General features: G+C 37.7%; 1 protein-coding gene across 5 annotated transcripts in view; it reads left to right on the plus strand.

Moving 5' to 3' along the window:
* The window catches only part of CACNA2D3 (calcium voltage-gated channel auxiliary subunit alpha2delta 3), a 409,434-nt gene that overhangs the window by 260,319 nt on the left and 129,738 nt on the right, over positions 1-19,377 (plus strand). For all 5 annotated transcript variants that reach the window (XR_003536951.1, XM_027700391.1, XM_027700390.1 and 2 more), the window contains 2 exons: positions 5,582-5,660; positions 9,760-9,893. Coding sequence is in view for 4 of the 5 variants with exons in the window: in XM_027700391.1 (XP_027556192.1) it covers positions 5,582-5,660; positions 9,760-9,893 (213 nt within the window). In the remaining variant the exon portion in view is untranslated. The remainder of the gene's footprint in view (positions 1-5,581; positions 5,661-9,759; positions 9,894-19,377) is intronic.

Here is a 19,377-nt window from a genome sequence, read left to right on the forward strand (position 1 = left end):
ATAAGTAAATGGCAGCCCTTTTTATTATCAAATTCACAAAATTCAGACAATTAGAGAATTGCTTTTGTGAATCTTGATTTGCAGCATGTAAATCAATCCTGGACTTGCTCTGGTTTCATCTGCTTGCACTGCAGAGGGTTCTTGCCACAGTGTCTTCAGCTGTATTGGGCAAGATGCTCTGAATTTTTGTTCTGATGAGTCTTTATTTCCAGCTGACCTGTTGTCAGCACAGGAATAATTCATTGCTATTTATTACCTTAAATTCTGTACAAAGCATTTCCTAGCTATCTTAAGTATGTTCAAGAGTCTCCTATGTGACTGTTCTTTAGGCTTTCTACTCTGAAACTGTGCAAGTATCTTTTTCTATACAGTTCGGTCAATTGTACAGCACTAATTGCCTGCAGAAGTCTCTGGGAGGGGGCCATTTTCTCCAACCAAGTAGCTAATTAACGCTCTGAAGTGTGCAAATAGTGCCTATCAGGGGGTCTAGCCATACTATGAGTTGCCTAGGAGAGGCAACTTAAGAGCTCTCACCTTGAGAGCTCCTGTAACAGTTAAATCAATTCTTTTGGGTGAGGCTTCTTAGGAGTGCAGGCAATCACTCAATCTCACATCAGTCCATTGTTCCAAATTAGTCCATTTGCTCATCTATACAGACTAGCTGAGGCTTTCCTGGACCACCATGGCTTCTAACTGTGGGAACTTGAATTTCATCCCTATATCCCACTTAAATTCCATAGCTCTTGCCACAGGACTATTTTTATTTCTTGCTGAGCCAGAAAGGAAAGACTATTTTGCTGAAGGTGTCCATGAAATAGTTTGCAGCTGCAAACAGAGGTTTGCACTGTCAGCTGCAATAAGAAGTCCCATTTCCCCTCCCACACGGTATTTTAAGTTTCTGGAAATACTGTTTTACCAGCTGTTTGGCATGAGGATATGACTTCACAGTTCCAGTGTGTAGAATCTTGCAGATTGACTCGTCTTGCTTAACAAAGATGGAAGAAGGTCCCTGTTCCCTTCACTGTGCTGTGAATTTAATGAAGTTTCAGAGGTGAGGACAGTTCAGGGACTGCAGATTAGCCCATGCATAATGGATGGAACTGCTAAGTGGATATTTCACATGAAGTGTTTAGCACTGAAATAGCTGTCATTTAAGTCATCATTCTTAGGTTTCCTTGCTAATGGTTGAGTGTATGCATCTCTGAGATTTTATATAAACATTCTGTCCAGAGTCTAAAGGTTCAAACTTCAGAATATTCCCTGGCTGTAAAAGCAAGAAACTTATTATCAGTACTCTCTTATTTTCCAAAATTTGAGGAGATGCAACATAGAGAGCAACTACCTGTTTAGTCCAAACCATGATCTGTGCCTAGGTAAGGCAACAAGAATGTGAAAAACCAGAGATTGGAAAACCAGTGAGCAAACAGGTTAAAAATGGTGATAAGGTATGCAGTTAAATATCTGCTTTTGATTTAGGTATTTTACTCAGTGTAAGATTTGTGTTCAGTTTTGTCTGAACTACTGAACTTGGTGGTTCAATGCCTTAATATTAATTAATTCTGCTGCATACATGGGAGTAGTTGCCAACACAACTTGTGACAGCTGTTGGCATGCTGTGCTTCTTCTCACTAGTTTACTATGGACTAGTGGTTTGGACCAGAATCCACAGTCTTGCACAGAGAAACTGACCATCACAAAATGCACTCTTGAAATTAGTTGGTTGTTTAATATGAATTTGATTCCGCAGTTCAGAATCATTTGAGCTTCTGCAGCAGTCTTTCAGTAAGAAAGGTAAGTGAATGGAGTGCTCTTTCCAGAGGTGACCCTTCTAGGTCCAGAATGAGACATAATAAGTAGCTAATATATGGGAGGTTTCCACAGCTGCTGTTTTAAAGATAATTAAAATACATCAATCTCAAGTGGTATTCTTTGCTATTCAACACTTGCTTTAGAAAAATGTAGAAAAATATGAAGTGAGAAAGTCACAAGCTCTATTAAAGTTACTAGTTCCATTGTCCTTTCAGTTTCCTTAATATTACTCTGGAGCCCTCACTCCATTTTCTGTGAACATTGGCTTGAAAACTAGTAGTGTGTGGCACATCTGCAGGAGATACCTACTGTGCAGAAACAGCAAGTATAGTAGCAAAGATTAAGGTTTTTGCTCTTAGAATAAATTTTGCTTTTCATTCAGTGAATATGACATCTACAATTTTCAGTTTTGTAGATTGATATAAAAATTCAAGACTAGTGCTTCTGCCTGAGAATATTTTCTCTCTCCACAGCTAACAGGTCGTGATAAGCCTGAATATAGTTGATATCATATTTGACAGGTCAGACACAGAAAATATTTTGATTCAGGTTTCTCAAGTATCTTGCAAAGCTTTCAAAATTATCTGGAACTGAAGGGCTCTTTTTTGTCATATGTTTTTTGCCAGAGAGATACTTACATCCTCTGATGCAGATTCCTTCTCTGATGAAAATGGTCTCTTGATTCAGTCACAGCACTTGGATATTCAAAGGTGTTTTTCTCATTTGGCTTCCACTCAGTTAGCCAGAGCATATGTGGACTATGTAAATGTTGTTACTTGATCTTCTGGGACTGACCCATAATAACTTCGAATTTTTTCAGTCTGCCTTGACTAAAACATTCTCTCCATATGGATTCAAAAGAATTCCTGGTGTCCTAACATTATGTTGTACCATAACATACCAATATAGGTGTATCAGTGTGTATGTGTGTAGTATATATACCTCTGAAAGCTCCTAGTTTCTATTGTGTTATTTTCTTTAAGGTCCAATACAAACAATGGAGAGACACACCTAATACTTCATCTATTATTAATTATGGAGATTTCAATCATCTGCCTCAGTACTATATATATTTTTCAGCAGACTATATACAATATTAGCACTATATCTGGATTGTTTGGGTAAAATAAACATTTCATGCAACCATTTTTCAGAGCAGAACTGATTTGATGCACCTCCCATTCAGTTATTTCACATACACAAAGATGAAAAATTGGTGGCAACTAATAAAAATTTTACCTGCCAACATATATCTTACGTGGTATCTGGGCATGTGGATAGATATTAGATCTGGTACCTAATGTCTAGTCAATGTACAATGAAAATTTCAGTGGTCACTACGATCAGTGTGTCCTGTTTTGCATCATGAGGAGCCCATCACTGCATAGGTTTTATCCATGTGCAGAAGTAACTGGAACTTACCCTGCTAAATTAATGCAGTGCTTCTGTAATATTGAATTATGTTTTTATGTATATGCAGGACACACATCTATAGCTACAGTAACTTTTTTCCTGTTTATTGGTGTTATACTGTGGATGGTACAGCACACAAAGAATTCTCACACAGAAATACGTATCCAGGAAACTAAAACTAGTGTAAGAGGTGTGTGGAACCAAGGTTGTCTTTAAAAATGGGACTTAGAATGTAGTATTATTCACACAAGTTTTAGTTTGAATAATTTATTACCTAAGTCATCGTTGTGATTTCTGAAAGCAGAAAATAATATGGCAAGCCTTTGTTTTGTAAAATTATTTCTGGTGTGTTTTTCACTGCAAGCTCATAGTGAATTAAGTCTACCTAATTAGGGTCCCATGAAATGATCAAATGAAACTTTTAGAAGTAGAGAAATAATCAGAATTGTTTTCTATCAGAGCTGATTTTGAGGATTTTTCTTGCTGTTCTGAAAGGAGTATTAAATAATTTTCACAGTACCTATTAATGTGTCTTTAAGGCCAATGTAGAAGGAAAACTTTAATGTAAGTGTCATTATTTTTAACTAAAAAATGCCTTTCTGTGACCCTCTCATGGTTATTTTCTTACAAAGCTACTATGAAAAATAAATTATTCTATTGTAAGTATTGAACAATATAGAAATGGTATTTTAAAATTATAGTGTAACTTATTATATAAAAGACTTTTTTTTTTTCATGCTGACACTGGTAAATGTCATTTGTATCACATGCATCATGAAAAGTGTATAGAGAAAAATGCACAATAACTGGGAACAGGAAAGGAAAGCAATATTTAATAAACTCTGATCACTCATTTTCAGTTCTAGCTCTCTGTCTTATAGATTTCTTTTATTTTTTTCAAGCAATGACAAATAATTAGCAGTATTTTTTACGATGCTTAAAATATTTTCTAGCAAAACTGCAGATACCAAGTCAACTAGATGTAGAAAATATACTCAGAGAAAAATCATTAAAATCTTTGCAACACTATTGCAGAGACAGCCCACTCCTCATGATGATCCATGTTACTGATTTGTTGAAATTTTATTTTTTGTAGGTTCCATGGAGTTATTGTGCTGCTTATGCCTGTTATCATGCTTACTGCTCATCCATTTAGATAAGGCTGGTCTCCTTTTATTAAGAACACAGTCTAGTTTGATTCTTTATAGATTAAAGCAGATCATTAAATATAAATCTCTCAGATGTATTCAGTCTCCCCATAGGCTGTGTTCGAGCATCATTTTCAGGAAGATAAACTGTGACAGTGATTTATGCTGTATTTTGAGAGTGTAAATCTCACTGTACATTTTCATGAGTCTTTGTAGAATGAAAATTTTCTTTATTAATGCTTTTCATAGGCATCAACTAAGTATAAAAGAACCATTCTTTTGTTTAACGCTGTGTTCTTTAGAGTCTTAGAGTGGGATTATAGATACTGTTGGATTCAAACTTCCAGCACTACACAATCAGTGTGTAAATCATGATTGAGTTCTGTGTACATTTGACGTTTAAAAGAATGGGAAGATTTTTATGATTGATGGTCTCTAGGCATGATAATAAGGCAAAACATCATCTATGCCTAGAAACAGGATGTGGCCATTAAGAAAATGGGCAAAAGGACAGGGAGAGAAGAGGGAAAATTTCAAAGTATTTTTAAAACGCTTCTGTGGGGAAAAAAAAAAAGCCCTGTGGGAACTCAGTATAAAGTTTGTTTGTTCTACAAATAATAGATTTTGTGAACGAGGAAAAAATATTAATGGAAAAAATATGGAAATTTAATTTTTTTTTTATTTGCAAAGGAATTAAATTACATTAAAGTGTTTCCTGTGGGTACCTGTCTCTAAGTTGACAGTGATAATGTGTCACAGGAACCCTGCAAACTGAGGGGAATTTGCTTGCCTGGTGTTTCAGATCCTTTATCTACAGCAGTATTTGCTAATTAAGTGCCTGTTCCCCACTTCATAGTGATTTTCTGAATTAATATGTGCAGAACAGATTTGTCTGAAACATGCAGTTTTGCTTTGTACCCCAATGGTTTTAGTTTATTCTCAATTACATATTAAACATAACTTTAGTTAAATGTCAGATATTAAACACATTCAAAAAGATCAGTTATTCTGTTATATAGAACAAACCCCACATTTTTATCACGAAGAGATTACTGGCAGAGATCTTTTTTTTTTTAACATTCTGTGCTGCTTAGCCAGTAACACTTTCTTAGAAAGGGTCTCCATATGAATGACACATCTGTATCTGGAGTTCTACTGAATGTGTTTTAAATGCAGTATTAATTGGCTCATCTTTTGCATTGTACTTTCAGGTTCGTATTTTTACCTATCTGATTGGAAGAGAAGCAGCATTCGCTGATAACCTGAAGTGGATGGCCTGTGCTAACAAAGGTTAGTTCACCTTCATCTGTGAAAGCCTTGTTTTCAAACCCCTATTCCTGTGCCTTCCTGCATACCTGACCCTTCTGGAGATACGGTGTCACTGGCAACTAATGAGAGAGGATGAGTTGGGTTTTTTACAGAAAATGAAAAGACTTGTATGCTGTAACATAAAATTTAAAGAGCCAAAAGAATCCAATTTGAAATGTATTTTTTTTTCTTAAAATATGCATGAAGCTTTTAAACTATGTGGTCTTGAATTTTTGTTCAGAGAACAAACTAATTTTGAAGCATTTGTTCTATTAAGGCTGTTATTACTAAGAGTTAGTTTGATTTCCAAGAACATGGGGTACAAGTCTCATTGTGTTAAGCATGGTATGTGAAACACCAGACATTCTGTCCCTGGAGGAACTGACAGTGTAATTGAAAAAAACTGGTTTATATCGTTTAAGGAAAGAGCATTAAAACATTTAAGATGCTGAGATGCTACAGTAAAAGCATTGACTAATAAAAGTAAGAATGATTCAGGATAAAAAAAAAACTAAAACCCTAATTAATCTTCAGGTTTTCCTTTTCCTTTCCTCTTGGAAAAAAAAAAAAGTTCTTTTTCCATTGTGCCACATTACATTATGATGAATTGCATCAGGTGCTATCCATTTAGTCATTATTTCTTTAACTACTGTTATGTCCAGCTGATGGAAATTACTCAGTTTGAAGTCTTGTCTTAATCAGCTAATATTACACCATAATTTAGTTTAAATAATAGTATAAGAATCCTTTGAAGCATCTTTTTTGAAGACAATTTAATCAACAAAATCTTTTAACTTTTTAGCCCAGCTCCACAAATTCATAAGGATCTAAGTACAGCAACTCAGAAATTAGGACCAGGCAATGGAGACTGGCTTAGCAGATCATCTGGTCCACGTCTTCCTTATTCCCAGAGGGGGAAAAGTGGTCACCTTTGTCATTCTTCAGGACTACTTTGTTCTTTTCATGGCCATGTTGCTTTGAGTCAGAGTCTTACTCATATGAATCAACTAAACAGCTTAATGACTGTTACTTCTATAAATTTATTTCCCTCTCAGTTTAATAGTTACAATACCTGCTCTCTGATATCTTATAATGCAAAAATCTTCTACCTCTAATCAGTAACTGGTTTTTTTTTAGCTTTGAAAATCACAGTTGGAAACAGCATAAGTCACTATGTCAGACAGTATGAAATTTAGATCTTTTCCTTACTGTTTTCAGCTACATCTTGTCCATTTTATTTTAGTGAAATGAGAATTAAAGCACAACAGATGAGGAGTGTAGTAAAGCTGGTCTAAAGATTGGCTGAACGCGTGGACTGCAGTTTGCTCCTTGCATGGGTGGGCCAAAGTATGTTGTTGTCACTGAGGGTCAATGACCCTAAAATCAATTTTCCTTGCAGTGATTTTCCCCTTGGAAGCACAACATAGATGAAGGCTGTTGCAGGGTTTCCAGCTGACTGGACTGTGGACAGCAGTCCTTTCCTTCAAAATGGGTCACAGGGGAAATTCATACCACCTTGCAAAACTTCTTTAGCTTCTAGTTTATGATGGTGAAACCTTAAAAAACCCCAAGCATGTTTTTTCTGCTACATTTTTCTGTATAAGTAGGGCATATCTAGAGGGAGTTTGCTTAATGAAGCAAAACACCAAACCATTTTAAATACATTAAAACATTCAAGATCCCCAAAATCCCTCTAGAGCATTTTTTGAATTTGCAGTGATTTACCCTTCTGTATCATAAGCAAGTGCACATAAAGGAAAACAATAAAGATTCTGAAGCCAAGAAAGGTGAAAATTTCCTAGTGCTTAGTGTGCATGTGCCAGATGTTAGCAGTAGTGTCTAGAACTTAGAAGTAAGCAGGCACTACCTTTCCCTCAGCAGTCACTTCCAGCAGAAAGCTGTGAAGATAAAGATGGGAGTTAATGCATTACTTGCTAACAAAACCACTGAAACTAGATTTTTTTTTCAGTAAAATTCACAGTCTCTGTTTTACTTATTTGTTTGGGTTTTTTTAAAATATTTTGCTATGAATCCTCACTGTGGTTGGCATATCATAAAATGGACAAAGGATAGGATTCATCAGCACGAAGGAGCAGAGGCTGAGAGAGCAACGTAGAGAAAAATGTTTCGCGTGTCGGAGGGCTGAGAGGGGCTCCAACTCCAGCAGAGGACAGATCAGCCCCGAGGCAGGTTGTGCCCCAGCTGGAGCAGTTTATGGGCTATTGTATTAGCAGAGGAGAGTTCCGTACAGGAAGCATCCATTCCCATTATTAGCATGACCCCGGCACCTCCCGCACTGCGGGCTCTGGAGGGGGGTGGCAGGCAGCCAGTCACCGAGTCTGTTCACCTGCTCCAGAGGCCCCTTAGGTGGGGGGAGAGGGGGAAATCTCCGTGGGAGTTTTACAGCTGCAGTGAAACAATGAATTCCCTCCTTAGTCCCTGCACAAAGAGGGAATTTTTTAATTCTGACATTTTATTAGTTGCGAGAATGTTGCATCTATTTTGTGAAGTGCCCGGAAAATGAGAGGTGCTGCTCTCCGCGTGAAAATCAAACGGAGGCATCTTGAAAAGTTATGAGTCTAAAGGTGGACATTTTAGAGAAAAGCAAGGTATCCAAAAAAAACAGTGCAAGGGCTGTGTAGCATGGAAAGGCAGCCCACATGCAGAGCATAAGTGTCTGTCTTTTACCACATTATTATACATATCTCATGCTTGTCATTGCCAGATCTTACCCATTTCCTTCATGAGTTTTTTCCTGCTGGGGAGGAAAAAAAGGTAGTGGTGACTGTATGGCACTCTGAGATGGCATAATTCACGCACCAGGGAGCTGAGAAGCAGGTGTTAGAATGAAAAAATTTAAGCATGGGTTTGCTGTTATTGCTTACATGGCCTCAGCAGCTGCGCTTGAGAACTTCAGAACAAGTCTTTAACTGATGATTAAACCATTAAACTTTGGTATAGGAACAGTAAGGTTTTAATTCCATAGGGTACCTCTGATCTCTAGATAAGAGAGATAAATTTTGCGATGTAGGAAGCTAACTCTTGGGAGGGTTGACATTTGCTACAGATAGCTAGAAACAGGATTGTCAAAAAGTCTAAATATAAAGAGTGTACAGAATAAGGAAGTTCTGGCATCCAAACTGGCCCTGTCTGGACAAACAAAGCTCAAAATTTCTTTGCAGTTGCCATGTTTTCTGCTTAAACTTGATAAACCTTAAGATTCCAGGTCCACAGAAGCTGTGATCTTGTCAAATGATTAAAATTGTAGAGAGGCCTCTTTCAAATTGGTCTTTTCTCATTAATGGAAAGTGTATGAGGGGAAGTGATGCATTCAAATAAGGCCTGATGAAACTGTAGCCTTGAAATTTGTCAGTCCTTCATCACTCTAGCATGACGTGGGCTCCAGATGCCAAGTTTATGATGTATAAAGATACTTGACATCCAAGCACTGAAAAGGAAGTGGTGACAGCTCAAATAGCTGAGGCCTCTGCTGTTCTCAATGCTGTCAGGTTGCAGGAGATGTTTTAAAGGATTAACCAGGCTGTGATCACTAAACCAAGCAATTCTAGTTGAAATCTACATTTTCTGTGACCTGCCATATTTGTAAATAACATATTGCTTTTTTTTTTTCCAGTCACACTGTGTGTGGATGAGTGTTTTAGAGAATATGCAACTACTGTCCTGTTACTGTACTTCTAATCCATCATGTTTCTTGAAACTGGACAAATTGGATGAGACATTGTTGGACGAAGATAATACCAGTTCTAAATTTTAAAGTATGGAGCATTAAAAAAAAGCCCCAAACCATTAAACAACGATAGTTCTGGAAGTAGAGGTTTAGTACAGACAGTGCAGGAGTTCATAGCAATGTTGGAAACCCTGTCCTTGAGGACTGGCCAAAGGTTTCACAGACTTCTACTTTCACCAATTATTATTGTTTGAGGGTGCTTCTTGGGAAACATTCCTTTTTTGGAAATAAATAAGCAGAAAACATGTCAGACATAAACCATAGCATACTCCTTATTGCAGTCTTCCTTAGTTTGTTCTCACTGGTTTAAATCTTTGAATTGTGTTTTTACAGGGTTTTTTACTCAGATCTCTACCTTAGCTGATGTGCAAGAGAATGTTATGGAATATCTTCATGTTCTCAGCCGACCGAAGGTTATTGACCAAGAGCATGATGTAGTGTGGACTGAAGCATACATTGACAGCACTGTAAGTCTGCATGATAAAGCGTTTAATAAAGGCTTATGGCAAGTAATGAAGAATTAGGAACAAAAATGTCGTAGAAGCACTCATTGTGCATCTGATTTCTGTTGCTGGTATGTTATAACTCAGTGTGAGACTTGGGACTTTATATCTTTATTCTACAAGCAAATAATTCAACATTACTGAACTTTAGCAGATATTTATACATTGTAATTATGTAGAAAATAATGAAACAAACATGAGTTACAGAATAATTTCAAAATTTATGACCTCTAAACCTACATTTTTTAATAATCAAAAATGGGCATTCAACAGAAATTAATTATATTTGAGTAACCATTTTTTCTCTGTTTTAAAACATGTCAATGAATATGTCAGCATAAACAGATAGACTGACAAGAACTAGTGTTTCCAGTGTAGAAAGGTGGATCAACATCTAGAAGTCAACTGTGATATCTTGGGGAAGAATATTGGGAAGATTTTGCCTTTTAAAGTGAATTGAATGGGTGATGTGCTAAAATAATTGCCATAAATGTCCGATTTTTACTTGACATCCTTGTGAAACAGAGTTGAAGCACAACTTTTTATTATGCAGTGACTGAGCTCTTATGATACTTCTGTAGAATTTGTGGTAAATCATCAGATTTGCAGGTAAAGATTGTTCATTTCCATGGGTTGGTCTGAAATAGATTTTTGTATCTATTTTTTTTTTCTCTCATTAAGTTTCCTTTGTCCCAATTAAAATATTTTGGTTTGTAAATTACCCATAGAACAAGACTTTGCAGCAAATGTTTGTCATTTAGTATGAGTGATGCCAATTATTCAATATAATACAAATTATGACAGATGGTAAGTGGCATGGTTGATTCTTTCTGTTTCAAATTTTTGCTTTTTTGAAGGTGGGGCAAGGTGGGAGAATCTCATCAGCTTCACTTTGATATTTGGGTTTTTTTGTTTGTTTGGAGTCTGTGATGTTTCTAGAAGGTTCAGTTTTAAATCAATGCAAAACTGTTGTAGGAAAAAAAAACCCTGGGAATAGAGCTTTTACTTCATTTTCACAATTGTTTAGGCCTTTCCTATTCTTCAGTTGTGGCCATGAGTAATGTAACATACATAGTAAAACTGCAGTTATGAAGGAGAAACAAAAAGTTAATTGCTTTAGGGGGAATTAACTTATCTCTCTTTCTTTTTTTTTTTTTTTAATAACATATTAATCCAGTCTCCCCTTTGTTCTTTTTCTTTTATTGAAACATAAGATGAGATGAACAGAAACTGTGGGTTATTATTGTGCCTTCAGGGAATCCCATGAAATGGGGAGATGACCAGGAGAATCTTGTTCTCATTCACTTCTTTTTTTTCAAATGCTTGAAGTAATCAGTGTGTGTATATGTTGAAGGGAGTTTGTGTATTTGCTAGAGAGAGTAGCAAGCAGAGACTCATGAAAGAGGCGTCTTAGTGCAACTCTCCCCCTTGTCCTTTGCCCACGAATCCTGCATTGAAAGTGATGCAAACAAAATCTTCCTCCGTTCTCAACACCTCCTTTTCTCAACGCCTCCCCTTTACCTACCAAAAAAGTACAAAATACTGTTTCAGAATTAATTTCACGCTTTACTCTTTCTGTTGTCTGTTAATCAATATTTTTTCTCTCTTTGTAAGGACAAAAATACTCATAAAAGTTGGTCTAATTTTCACTGATTCTCTTGTAGGTTATGGGAAGGCTAAGGAAAATTAACAACTTAATGTCGTGAGAAATATTAAGTGAATACAGCAAGAGTTAATAAATGCAAATAAATTTAAGAACAGTAGAGGGAGTGAAGAGAGGGAATCTTTCCTGAGAAAACAGGAAAAGAAAAGACAATGGAACTGTTACAATCTTGAATAATGGAACTGTTTAAATCCATACAAAAGGTCTTTTGCTGCAGTCAAAATGCTTCCAGGTTCTTCTCTTCATGTTTTATTGTTTTCTTACTCTCTTTACTAAACTAATTAATGTCACTATACACACACACATACATATACACACACACTCATGTACATACTCACATGCACACACTTATTTTAAGGGTATGAAATCTCCATTCAGTACTCTAACGGGTTGGATGCTATAAGAAAAGATTTTAAAATGAAATACTGTGATCTGCTTAGTTGCAAACTACCTTACTCCTGCCTCCTTCATTGTTTTTCCCTCAAAAAATGCCCCAAAACCATCAGAGATGAAGGAACATGATAAATTAGGGTAGTCACATACAAAACTCTGGAAATAACAGTGAAGGGAACCTTGTAACACATGAGATGTGCTTCTGCCTCAGCTATTTTCAGAGACAGGTTCCCTGGCCATCTCTGTCTTGGCATTGGAAGTGCCATTTAAATAATCCCCTCCATCCCAGAGCTTCTGGATTTTCACAGCCAGTTTGTGTCCTTGCTCCTCCGTGGCTGCTGCTTGGATCATTCCATGTTAGAAGTTTTAGTGCATTTCCAGATAACTTAAATGTTCTTATCACCCAGCTGTGTCCAAGCAGCAATGGCTGCTTTCTCAGGGCTGTCTATACATGGCTGTAATCAGTGTCACTGTGCCCTAACAGCATGAAATATACTTCCCTGTTCCCTTCTCACCAAATATCAGAGCTAATTGGCCAGCTGTGCTGTTTCTGAGCAAGCAACATTAGGCTGGAACATACTAGGATCCAGACAGAAAGAAGCTGGACAGGAATAGTCTTAGGATACAAAACATTTCCCTTATTGCCCCAGACTGTTCTCATCCAATATTTGTCCAGGACAAAGTCATCTGTGAACACCAGAAGTTAGGTCATTTAAGTGTTTGATACCATTTAGGAATATTCCCAGAAGAATTTTGCTACTAAAACAAGGCATTTAATTCTTGTGTCTGTTCACCTTTCCTGTAAGAGGATGTCTGCAAAATGTTCATACAACTGCTTCTTCAGCCTGGCTTTGACACTCTTGAGAAAGCTTCCCATACTGAAAGAGAAAAGTACAGCCTTTATGGAAGTGGAAATCTCTGGCAAGGCATCATATGCAGAATATGTAACATGGAGCAACCTGGATGGACATCAGGGCTGTGTTGCCTTTGACACTGCCAGGATCCCACTGCTGAAAGAAGATGGGATTACAAAGCAATGAGATTAGGCCTCTCTGGATGACTCCTTGTTTCACAGACTGCCCCTAGACTTTGTTCTCTCCCCAGTGTTTCCTGCCTTTCTGAAGAGGTAACCAGGCAGCTCCTACGGTCATTTTCGGTTACCCTTCATCAGGAAAATTGCTGGGCATCAGAATATTCAAGGGAAGTAATGCATAGAGGTAGTCCCTTGGGATTGTGGGTAATCATCTAAAGAGCACAGAAACCTTCAACTCACTCTTATGGTCACATCTGGAATGTGAAGAAACATTGCTTCTTTTGCTGCAGGAAATAAAACAAAGACTGGTCTGGCCTCCGAGTTCCCCCTGTTTAAAAGCCTGTGATTGACAATTTGTTTATTGGGGTGTACAATTTGACCTACTTGGATCTTTGTTGACTCTTCCTGGTGAATTTTGTTTCTCATAAGTGTACCTGAATGTATTCTCTGGATCTAATGTACCATTGAGTTCATCTCCTTCAGGCTATTAGTTTCAAGCTGTGAGCAGATTCAGGCACAAATTACCATGTTGGCTCTGTTCAGTTTCCAACTGGAGGATTTCTTTGCATAAAAAGAGCAAATTACAATTTGATTGAATATTTTGAGATGACTGTCAGGTGCTCCAGAATATAAGAGTTCATTTAAAAAAACAGTGTTCTGAATCATTACGGGTCATGATTCATCATAATATGAATGGTGAGTGTTTTTGCTCAGTGTTGAAGTACTATATGTTGATTCTGCATTTGTTTTATCCCCACCTCTCATAGACATATACATTCAATTATGGATTTTAGTTCAATTTTAGTTCAGTTCTTCAATTGATGTTATATACATATATATATTATATATATATATACACACTTCATTTCTTCCTTTTTTTGAAGGAGGTGTTTTTTGGAAATATTTCCTGACCAAGACACTGATGCTGTGCTAGTAAGGCAACCTGCCCAAGAATGTTATTTTCCCTTATGGGGGCAGTAAATTGAGATAGCTCCACTGAACCACAACCTTTACTATTTCTGAACTGCTTATGATGAATGTTACAATTACATTATTGAATATATGATCAAAAGAAACCTTCAATGTTCATCTTCATTCTTAAAAAAAAATGAAGTACTATGTAGGCACAGTTGGGTTCAGGTTCTTTGCAGAAATGCAGTAGGAAGTATAGGAAGCTCATGCCTCTCAAATAGCTGTCACATGAGAATCTAATGTTTTCTATATGGAAATTCAAATTCTGGGATACAGTTCTTTTTAACAAAGGATGAATTCCAAACCCATTCCAGAGAGGCAAGGGAAGCTGTGTACATGGTCCGATGTATAAAGTAGAGAGTTATAACAGAAAGTCCTACAGACTGAGAGCTATTATTCTGGCATTTTTTCTATCCAGGACCTTCTGCTGAGGTATAAAAATGCTGATTAGTACTTCTTGCATTCACAGAGTTTTATTGGTGTTCAGTGCACAGAAGAACCTTTATGTAGTAACAAAAATAAAATAGTACCCCATTTCCACTAGCTTCTGTTACCAGAGATACCTTCAAATACTTTTGATGGCACAAATTAATTGTGCTGTTTTAATAAGTGAGTATAATTAGCATTTCTGACACAGTAAAAAGTTCCCCGGGCCTCTATTTCAAAAAATAATTTCTAGATTGTAGTACTGGTATGCATTAAAATGCATCAGAGTGTTCAGAATGTTCACATACATCTACAGTAAGTAAATATTGGTAGCCACTGCAGAACTGAATGTCAGGAAATGTCATTAATCAGCAGCTGGGATAAGAAAATTTACACACAGACAGACAGTAATTTTTAAATTTGTTTTTTTGTAATACTTTAAGAACTAGAAATCTATGTTGCTTTTTTCCCAATCCCACTTTGGGTTTGGTTACATGCTCTAACCCTCCCTTTGTGGACAGCATCCCTTAATCTCTAAGAATTTACAACTCTTTATCAGAGACTGTCATCACCTCCAACTGCCTCTGAGGTTCCCATGAGAATTTCCTTTTCTTGCTTTGACATTTGAGTGAATTGGGTTGGGGAAGAAAAATCCCATGCATGGATATCAGGCCTTCCATCAGGTGGGTTTGTTTGTGAAATAAGGTTCTTCAAGCTCTGCTTTGTCTCCTACAGATCTGCAGTAGTCTTTTGAAGGCTATGATGTGGGAGTAAAGTAGAAAGTAGCCCAGCCAATGCCTTCTTATCAGCACTTTAGTTTGGATTAATTTTCCTGAAAGAGTACAACACTTGTGCCCATTTCATCCTTTTCGAAGCTTGTCCAGGAACATGGCTGCAGTTTGAAGTTGCAGCAGTTACAATCTGCTGTATCTGCACTGGGACCTTATAGATCTGGGACAGTGCTTGAGGCATTAACAATGCTGGTCAATGCAGCTGCCTGTGCACACAGTAAAAACAGATTAAGCACATATTTGTAGGAAGGTGCAACATCCTTTTATGCCAATGATTAGTGTGCTGTCTGTGGTAATCCTCATTGACAGTCTAATAAAAAAAACCCAAACATTTGAGCTATGACTTTTGAGTTCTCTGGCCCAAAATTTCTAGTTGCCATAATTAACTACCCTCGTTTTCTCCTAAACAGTTCTAATCTGTTTGTTTTACTGCTGGATCTAGAATAAATGAATTATCGTTAAACACATGAACTGTTTCAAATTCAGTAAGATGTGTGTCAACTGTCAAAACATAATAAGCGCTCAAAATAGTAAATGAATTAACCTCTCAACTGAATAGAATTAATGCACTCTTCATTGCCTTTCAGATGCAGCTCAAAATAACAATGGATGTTGTTCTTTTATATTAGAAAATGCACATCTGATTTACTAACACTGGCAGCAGGGTGCTAATCAGTGCAAGGGATGTTGTGCTATTTATATTTGTGCTCAGACCCCATGTTCACACACAAGTACAAGAGTCTTGGTGCAATGTGTCCCAGTAAAACACACAAATTGAGATCCCTGAAATGAAAATTGGGGCACGCACAGGAAAATAAAGTCCATAATCACCTAGTGGGAATATGGATACTTTAAATAAGAATGATTAGTGCATTGTTCCATGCATACAGTACATACAGATAAGGGTATCACCTATGCATGTATATGTACATATAAATGTCTGTCTTTCAGCTTTTGAAGTAAACTCCTTCATTTGATAAATTACATGTTTGTGTTACTCCTCTACTAATGCTGGAACTTTTGGTATTAGGACAATTTTCAGTGATTGCGTTAAGTAAAGAATATTACTACAGGGAGCTAATTGCTAGTTGTCAAAGTCACTAGAAAAACTGTTGTAAGGAAATAGCAATACTTAGTTTAATGAATTAACGCTTTTCATGTGTATTGCTCTATATGGTATTTACACCATAAAATGCTATATGTGATACATCAAAAAGATGTTTAAAACATCAAAAACAAAAACAAAAGTCCTGCACTTAAAGAGGAACGTAAAATTTCCTGCTGGGGATGTGGAACATGGAATACCATCTGTATTATATGGCACTGAGAAAACTGATTATGTTTGGACCTCTATTTCATAGCAGATGGGTTCATTAAATTTAATAGCCTCCAGAGCCTTTAGAAACAGTGTTAAAAACATGTGGAACATGCTGAGACACTTCACTTCTCGCCCCACAGTCATTATAACTCTGGCACAGACTATAAATATTACAGTACTTTATTTCCATTGAATCGGATTAGTATGATGATTATTTTTCCTAGTGCACACTTACATGAGAAATGCAGAATGCAAATTGTTCTTCCTCAAACTTTGAGATATGCAGTTGATGTCTTTAAATGCGTTTTACAGTTCTTTGCACTTGGAGGCTTTTATATAGAACTTATTTTTATCTTCTTCCTGCGACATCAACAAGCAGCTGTAATGCCACAGCAAAGCTGGGCCCTAAGCAGCTCTGTTCCCAGTGTGGTGCAAATAAGACAAGCATAAGGTTAAACCATAGAAGGGAAATCAGGGGAGTGTTACATCTTGGCTTTTAATATTGCTTCTCCTTTCTAGTATTTTATTATTTTATATGATAGGGTAACTACAGTTTGACCTTGGTCTCTGTTCATCTTTTATCACTGGATCAAAAAGAGATTAAGTATCTAATTTTGAATCAGATTAGTTCCTGTGGAAACATTGCTTTGAATAAAGTAAAATCTCACCTTTTTGAAATCTTCTCAGAATTTTATAGCTAAAACAATATTTTGCCGTTTACTTTTCCATGTTAAATGATGTTTCAAATGAAAACAAGGAAGTTTTACCATGTTTAAGTGCTTTGACATCTGTCTAACGTTTTTCCACATCTTCATTTACATGTTCTGATATTTAAACTAAATTACTGTTTTAACAAATTTTGTCATATTTGATCACATTTTTTTTTAAATACCCCAATTTTCCAATAACCGTATCGGCTTGTTCTTGTACAGTGTAATTATCTTCCATTTCCAATTCCTTTCCTGCAGTGTGCTCTGACTATCCACACTGTCTTTTACTGTTTTTCTAAGGTCACTCTTGTTTTTAAGTTGTACTGACCATTTTAATGTGGATTTTCTCTTTCTTCAACTCCAGTTTTGCTACTGACCGTTGCTGACATTATTATCAAGACCTGTGAATTTTAATAAACCACTGAAGTCCTTCTACTAGATGATGTACGGTGACAGGATTAAATAACGATACCTTCCTCGTATAATTTACGTTCAAATAGGTGGAATCACCAGTTGCTTAGGAAGGGCGGAGAGTGTAAGGACATAGTAAGACAGGATAGGTCAATGCAATAAATGATTATTGGTATTTAGGACAGTATATAGTGTCCACTTCTGCAGGTTTCCCACACAGGTGTCTGCGTCTCAAGAATCATGGAGTTGTTGCTTGTGTTAAACTTAATTTCACAGAACTATATTAGGAAGAAATTTTTCCTCGCATGTCATCTAAACCTCCCCTGGTGTAACTTCAAACTGTTTCCTCTTGGTTTTTTGCATGTTACTTGGGAGAAGAGACTGACCTCCACCTGGCTACAACCTCCTTTCAGGTAGTTGTAGAGAGTGATAAGGTCTCCCCTGAGCCTTCTTTTCTCCAGGCTAAACACCCCCAGCTCCCTCAGGTGCTCCTGATCAGACTTGTGCTCCAGCCCCTTCCCCAACTCTATTGTCCTTCTCTGGACACAATCCAGTACCTCAATGTGTGTCTTGTAGTGAGAACCCCAAAACTGACCCCAGGATTTGAGGTGTGGCCTCACCAGAAATACAGGGGTACAATCACTGCCCTGGTCCTGCTGCCCCACTGTTGCTGGTACAGGCCAGGATGCCCTTGGCCTTCTTGGCCCCCTGGGCACACGCTGGCTCATGTTCATCCAGCTGTCAAACAGCACCCCCAGGGCCCTTCCTGCTGGGCAGCTTTCCAGCCACTCTGCCCCAAGCCTGGAGCACTGAGTGAGGCTGCTGTGACCTGAGTGCAGGAATCAGCACTTGGCCTTGTTGAACCTCATACAATTGGCCTCAGCCCATGGATCCAACCTGTCCAGATCCCTCTGTAGAGCCTTTCTACCCTCAAGCAGATCAACAGTCCCACCCAACTTACTGTCATCTGCAAACTGACTGAGGGTGCCCTTGATCCCTTCATCCAGATCATTGATAAAGGCATTATATAGAACTGAGCCCTGGGGAACACCACCAGTGACCAAACAGCAGCAGGATGTAACTCCATTCCCCACCACTCTCTGGGCCCGGCCATCCAGCCAATTTTTTCACCCAGTGCACCCATTCAAGCCATGAGCAGCCAGTTTCTCCAGGAAAATGCTGTGGGAAAGGTGACAAAGACTTTCCCTCATCCACTAAGCAGGTCACCTTGCCACAGATTGAGATCAGCTTAGTCAAGCAGGACCTGCCTTTCCTAAACCCATTCTGGCTGGGTCTGATCGCCTGGTTGTCCTGCGCCTGCTGTGTGATGGCACCTAAGATGACCTGCTCTAGAACCTTCCCCAACACCAAGGTGTCTGTAGGTCCTGCATCCTCCTTCTGACCCTTGTTGTAGACAGGTCTCACAATTTCTAACTTGAAGTCAGCTGGGACCTCCCTGGCTAGCAAGGACTGCTGACAAATGATTGAAAGTGCCTTCTTATATGAAAACTGGTTGGATGCATTTGAAAAAGAATCCATAGAATTACAAGTGTCAGTAGATTTTACCTGCTGGATCATCTCCCACTGGCTGCTATATACAAATAACAGAGAATTGCTCTACTGTTGAATTTGATTAACAGGCATATTCGTGGTGAAAGGGTTTTGGTCTCATTTGCAGACACCTGCATACTGGAGATAGAGCAGCTTGGGACCATTTCCAGCTGTGATCTG

The sequence above is a fragment of the Neopelma chrysocephalum genome, unplaced genomic scaffold (genome assembly GCF_003984885.1).
Source record: "Neopelma chrysocephalum unplaced genomic scaffold, ASM398488v2 Primary Assembly neopelma1_147, whole genome shotgun sequence".
NCBI classification, from domain to species: Eukaryota; Metazoa; Chordata; class Aves; order Passeriformes; family Pipridae; genus Neopelma; species Neopelma chrysocephalum.